We start from the raw sequence: 6000 nt of genomic DNA on the forward strand, positions 1-6000 counted from the left end.
TATCTACCCAGCAAACAGTGCCAAAATTTGCTATCTTAAGGCCACCATCTAATCTGAGAAAAAGGTTTTCTGGCTTTAAGTCGCGATGGGCTATCCCATGCTGGTGAAGATAATTGACACCACGCATGAGCTGTTTCAAGAGGCAATCGCCCTCTTCAGTTTCTAGCCGGCCTCTCTCAATAACTAGGGAATGAAGATCACGACCGGGACAATATCCCATGCACCCGCAAAAAAATCACCATCAACTCTTATAAGCTCTAATGTTTGAATAATATTTCTGTGTCGGAGAGAAGAGGAAATTGTAAATTCGGCGTCGATCAGCTTTCGGAATGCGGCTTCACCTATCTCCGGTCGATAGCGAAAGACTTTGATAGCGTAGAATGAATGAACGCTTGGATGCCACTCTTGTTTCTTGTGTGAAAGGAGTATGACCGCTGAAGATCTACGGCCAATGAAGTTGCAGATATCCCCGTATCTCTGAGATATCATGTTCCTGTCCTCGCAAGAAGTCATTTCAGGTTGCAACACACCCTTCAGCCTTTCCAATTCGGCCTGAGACTGGGCTTTTCTTCTTTCTTTTTTTTTTGCACAATGGCCAGTTTGTGGGCTTTGAAGCGCGTCTTTTCCCGAATAGCCGCACTCTTGCCTTGGGAGACGTCTTGAAATGGTAATGTATACCATTCGGCGGGAGAAATACTCGATTGTCCGCTTGTGCTGGGCTTTCAATATCTCCGGTTGAAGGCGAAATTGGAATTCTGTAATCTTCCAAGCCCAATTCGGAATTGTTTGGGTTGTGAACTATGAGTGCACGATTAAGACTTGCATTGTCAAGGTGTTCGGGGGTTTCCTTTGGGTGGACGAGGATACAAAGCTGATATAAAGTCTCCAGTACTTCTCGGGCTCGTTCAAGCATCCTGTGCCACCAGAGAATCGTTAATTGTTTGTGCTGACAAATATCTTATCTGCCAGATAAATGCCTCATCAACATGCTCAGAGCGATGGTATTCCTAGATACCGGAACAAACCCTTTGATGGATTTGGTTCACATAGAGAACGATGAGAGACTATGCCATTCCAAACTTTCTTGAAAAAGCGAGGTATTGTGTAGGTCAACCCGATGATAAAGAAATATTAGTGTAGAGAGTGATTGTATCGAATATGGCAAAAATCTGCCTGGCGTTCCTACGTTGCAATGCTTGGCGCCAAGTACGTCGCATGTAAAGTTACGCTCTGATGTGGTGACTGGTCGTAAAGTCCGAACCAATATGGCGAATGAGCTCCTTGACTATAATACTTTCTTCTAGGCTTCTCAAACATTTGTTCACGAATGGAATGCCCTGGCGAACATTCTTCTTCAACTAAGACGTTGGGACTGTCAAATCAACCGCTGTCTGCCAAGCCTATTCCCATAATTCCGTAATGCCAAGCCTGTAGGCGGTTCCGCCAAGGCTGCGCTGCAGCTCCTCCACCTCTTGGCGATCCTGAGCTTTGTTCGTTGTCTAGCTTTTTGACACTCAGTTTGGTAATTCCGGTCCGAGCTCTTGGTAGATGGCATGGAATAATATCATTTGTCGCTCACTGACCGAAAGCAAGCATTTCGTCTCAAAGCTCACTGTAGGCCTTCATCTTGGGCCCGTCCAGGATTGTTGAATTTCGAAATTTGCATGGAAAGTCTTATCCTATCTAATGAAACTAAGCCTAAATCACTGGGGGAATAAACTGGTCCTGTTGACCCAGCCCCAGCCGATTGCGATTGCGGAGATGCAAGCAACTGCAGAACCAAAGCCATGACACAACGCAGCTTGGCGGTATTGCTCTACCACCCGACCCGCTACGCCAAGAATCCCAGAGCCAGTTTCAGCAGCAATTTCTTCTCGTTGGCTGACTAGTGCATTTGGGTCTGAACAGATTTCTGATTACGGCCTAAACCCCAGCGCCAAGTCCCAAATCTCACATTATCCAATGATGTATGGGCCCATGCATGTGGCGACGAATGTGATGGCGATGCGCTTACCCGGACCGATTTGGATATCCACACGATTCTTAGCACGGGCAGAAATCAGTGAGAGTTTTGAAACCGAAATAAATTCTCTGCTTCTCTAACAAACCTAAGTTCCTCACGGATAGAAACACGACTCTATCACATCTCAGCTACGATTACTTTTCCCTCCGAGCAGTCTCCAATGCCGAAGAAACACGACCTCACTCACGACCACGGGTCCGGTGGCAGCCCTTTGAGCCAGCCAGCTCACTCACTGTCTTATGAGGCTGTCATTAAGGAGCTCGGCACTGAGCTGGATGAAGGACTCTCTCCTGGAGAAGCTACCCGTCGCCTTGACCAATATGGTCCGAATAAATTGGACGAAGGCGAAGGAGTGTCGGTGGTCAAAATTCTTGTTCGCCAGGTGGCTAACGCAATGATGCTAGTAAGAGGACCATTGCCTATCCTCTCAGTGAATATAAATCGGTCAAAACATTTCAACCTCTGATTCAGTTCTTTTCCAGGTACTGATTCTGGCCATGGCTGTCAGTTTCGGAATTAAGTCGTGGATTGAGGGCGGAGTGATCTTTGCTGTCATTATATTGAACATCGTTGTTGGGTTCTTTCAAGAGTACGCTGCAGAGAAGACTATGGAGTCGTTACATTCACTCTCGTCGCCTACAGGCACTGTCTCGAGAGGTGGTCACACCTTCTCGGTTCCGTCACATCAGATCGTGCCAGGTGACTTGGTAGAACTGAGGACTGGAGATACCGTCCCAGCGGATATTCGGTTAGTTTATTGTTACCATTGCCCTTTTATAGGTTGCCGAAATAGCCTAACATTTTTAACCTTACTAGCCTGGTTGAAGCAGTTAATTTTGACACTGACGAAGCACTTCTGACCGGCGAGTCTCTCCCAGTACAGAAGGAATGTGGTATAACATTTAAAGAAGACACTGGCCCCGGAGATCGTCTCAACATCGCTTATAGCTCGAGTACGGTCACTCGTGGCCGTGCTCGAGGTGTTGTCGTCAGTACAGGCATGTTCACGGAGATTGGTTCTATTGCCCTCGCGTTGCGGGCTAGCGGTAGCAAACGCCGTCCTGTCAAGCGTGATCAAAACGGCGAGACTAAGAAACGGTGGTATCTCCAGGCTTGGACTCTTACCGGAACTGATGCCGTGGGTCGATTTCTTGGTGTTAATGTCGGGACTCCCTTACAACGGAAACTGTCAAAACTTGCCTGCTTGCTATTTGGAGTTGCCGTCCTTTTTGCCATTGTATGTATGGCTGCAAATCTGTTTAGCAGCAATACCGAAGTCATCATGTATGCTGTTGCCACCGGTATCAGTATGATTCCGGCGTGTCTCGTGGTCGTGCTCACGATCACTATGGCTGTGGGTACCAAGCGCATGGTCCACCGAAACGTAATTGTTCGCAAATTAGACTCGTTGGAAGCACTTGGTGCCGTTACCGACATCTGCTCCGATAAGACTGGCACACTGACCCAGGGCAAAATGGTGGTCAAAAAAGCATGGATTCCATCTCGGGGGACATACTCTGTTGGGACCTCTAATGAGCCATTTAATCCTACTATTGGAGATGTCACCTTTACTTCTCTATCTCCTTCCGACTTTGACGACGAAAAAGAAGGTCCCGCCGCGGAGAAGGCAGAGGACTTAGTATCAGATAACCGCCAGCTTGAGGACTTCCTGGACGTCGCAGCTATGGCCAACCTTGCTCATGTGTACAAGTCTGAAGAAGGCAAGTGGAGCGCGCGTGGTGAACCTACGGAAATTGCCATTCAGGTATTTGCATCGAGGTTCAACTGGAATCGCGACCGCTGGACAAAGGGCCAGAAGGTAGTTTGGCAACAAAAGGCTGAATTTCCGTTCGACTCGACTGTGAAAAAGATGTCTGTGATCTTTAACAAGGCTTCCCTACAAGATGATTGCACAATGGTCTTTACCAAGGGTGCTGTTGAGCGTATCGTTGATTCGTGCATCTCTGTGAACTGGGACCAAGATTCGTCCATACCCGTGCCAATGACTGATGACCACCGCCGAAAGATTTTTCAGAATATGGAGGACTTGGCAAAATTGGGGCTCCGGGTACTGGCTCTTGCTCATAGACCGTACACTGGCCAGGCACAATTGCTTGAGGATTCTGACCTGGAACGTGAGAGTGTGGAAAAGGATCTGTGCTTCCTAGGGCTGATTGGGTTGTATGATCCTCCTCGACCCGAGACAGCAGACTCCATCCAGGCTTGCTACCGAGCTGGTATAGTTGTCCATATGGTTACCGGGGATCACCCTGGCACTGCCAAAGCGATTGCACAGCAGGTCGGAATCCTTCCTGCTGATTTCAGTGCCGTGGCAGCTGATGTCGAGGATGCTATGGTCATGACTGCTAGTCAATTTGACAAGCTCTCTGAGGAGCAAATTGATGCCCTTCCTACTCTTCCATTGGTAATTGCACGCTGTGCCCCTCAAACCAAGGTACGCATGATCGACGCCCTTCATCGCCGTCGTCGTTTTGCGGCAATGACCGGAGATGGGGTGAATGACTCCCCTTCGCTTAAGCATGCCGATGTTGGTATTGCTATGGGCCAGGCCGGCTCGGATGTTGCCAAAGATGCCTCTGATATCATTCTGACTGACGACAACTTTGCTTCGATTCTGAATGCCGTCGAGGAAGGTCGTCGCATCTTTGATAACATTCAGAAATTTGTACTTCACTTGTTGTCAGAAAACATTGCTCAGGCCTGTACTTTACTCATTGGGTTGGCTTTTAAAGATGCTGACAATCAATCTGTCTTCCCACTTTCGCCAGTGGAAATCCTCTGGGTTATTATGATTACATCAGGTATGCCAGATATGGGCCTCGGTATGGAGATAGCTGCGCCTGATATTATGGACCGACCCCCCCAGAGTAAGCAGGGTATATTCACATGGGAGGTAGTGGTTGATATTCTGGTTTATGGCGTCTGGACTGCAGCGCTTTGTCTGGCAGCTTTCTCTGTACGAATGTGGGGGTTTGGCGACGGCAATCTGGCCCGTGGCTGTAACAAAGAGTGGTCTGATGAGATCACAGACTGCGAACTGGTCTTTCGAGCACGAGCAACCACATTTGTGTGTTTGACGTGGTTCGCGTTGTTTCTAGCCTGGGAGATGGTTGATATGCGACGATCATTCTTCCGTATGCAACCAAAATCCAAGAAATACTTCACCCAGTGGATGTATGACGTTTGGAGGAACAAGTTTCTTTTCTGGTCCATCATGGCTGGATGGATCACTATGTTTCCTATTCTCTATATACCCGTCCTTAACGATGTTGTGTTCAAGCACAAGCCTATAACGTGGGAATGGGGCATCGTGGCGGTTGAAGTAGTACTATTCTTCATCGGCGTCGAATCCTGGAAATGGGCTAAGCGGATCTTTTTCCGTCGCCAAGCCAAGAAAAGTACAGCTTTAGCCTCTGTGAGAGACGAACCAGAACAGCCCTAACAAACGCTTTCCCTGGTCAGACATCGAGAAAACATGGCCAGGGGGAAAGACTCGCTCGGGAACAGTGCACGCCTTATGGAAACAACTCAACGGAACGATGAGAAAATTAGGATTTTCAAACTGACATTGAGAAGAGAGTGAAGAGGGTTGGGCTAATGGACTCACCAACTGAACTGGTTTCCCGCCTATCTTTAAAACAGATCTCGTGATGCAATGGTGTTGAATATTACATTTATCTTTTCTACACTATCAGTTTAGTCGAAGGAATGAACGAATTCATATCAGAAGGATTAGAACCCCTTGGATACAATCGTTACAATATTTGACAGTAAATACTACTAGTGGATACTGCCAATACAGTAATATCGCTTTGAGGGGAGCTTCCCTGCTCTTGCAGGCGTCATTAAGCTTAGGCCATAATCAGCCCCTACCTCGCTTGCTAGGTATGCTGGTCCTCCATCCAAGGCCTGACATCTGCCACCAAAGCGGCGATGTCTTCATCAACCAGAGCGCT

The 6000-nt window shown here is 47.9% G+C and overlaps 1 protein-coding gene across 1 annotated transcript; it reads left to right on the forward strand.

The window, feature by feature from the left end:
• Nucleotides 1-2183: 2183 nt before the first annotated feature.
• Nucleotides 2184-5486, forward strand: N7533_008649 (cation-translocating P-type ATPase; the record flags this gene model as incomplete). The annotated part of the gene is made up of 3 exons (XM_057105299.1): nucleotides 2184-2426; nucleotides 2506-2771; nucleotides 2840-5486. The coding sequence occupies 3 exons, from the start codon at nucleotides 2184-2186 to the stop codon at nucleotides 5484-5486; spliced, it is 3156 nt and encodes a 1051-aa protein (XP_056956748.1).
• Nucleotides 5487-6000: the final 514 nt, after the last annotated feature.

This window comes from Penicillium manginii, assembly GCF_028828005.1.
Source record: "Penicillium manginii strain IBT 31320 chromosome Unknown utg000006l:1.0-4164085.0:1.0-4166146.0, whole genome shotgun sequence".
NCBI lineage: Eukaryota > Fungi > Ascomycota > Eurotiomycetes > Eurotiales > Aspergillaceae > Penicillium > Penicillium manginii.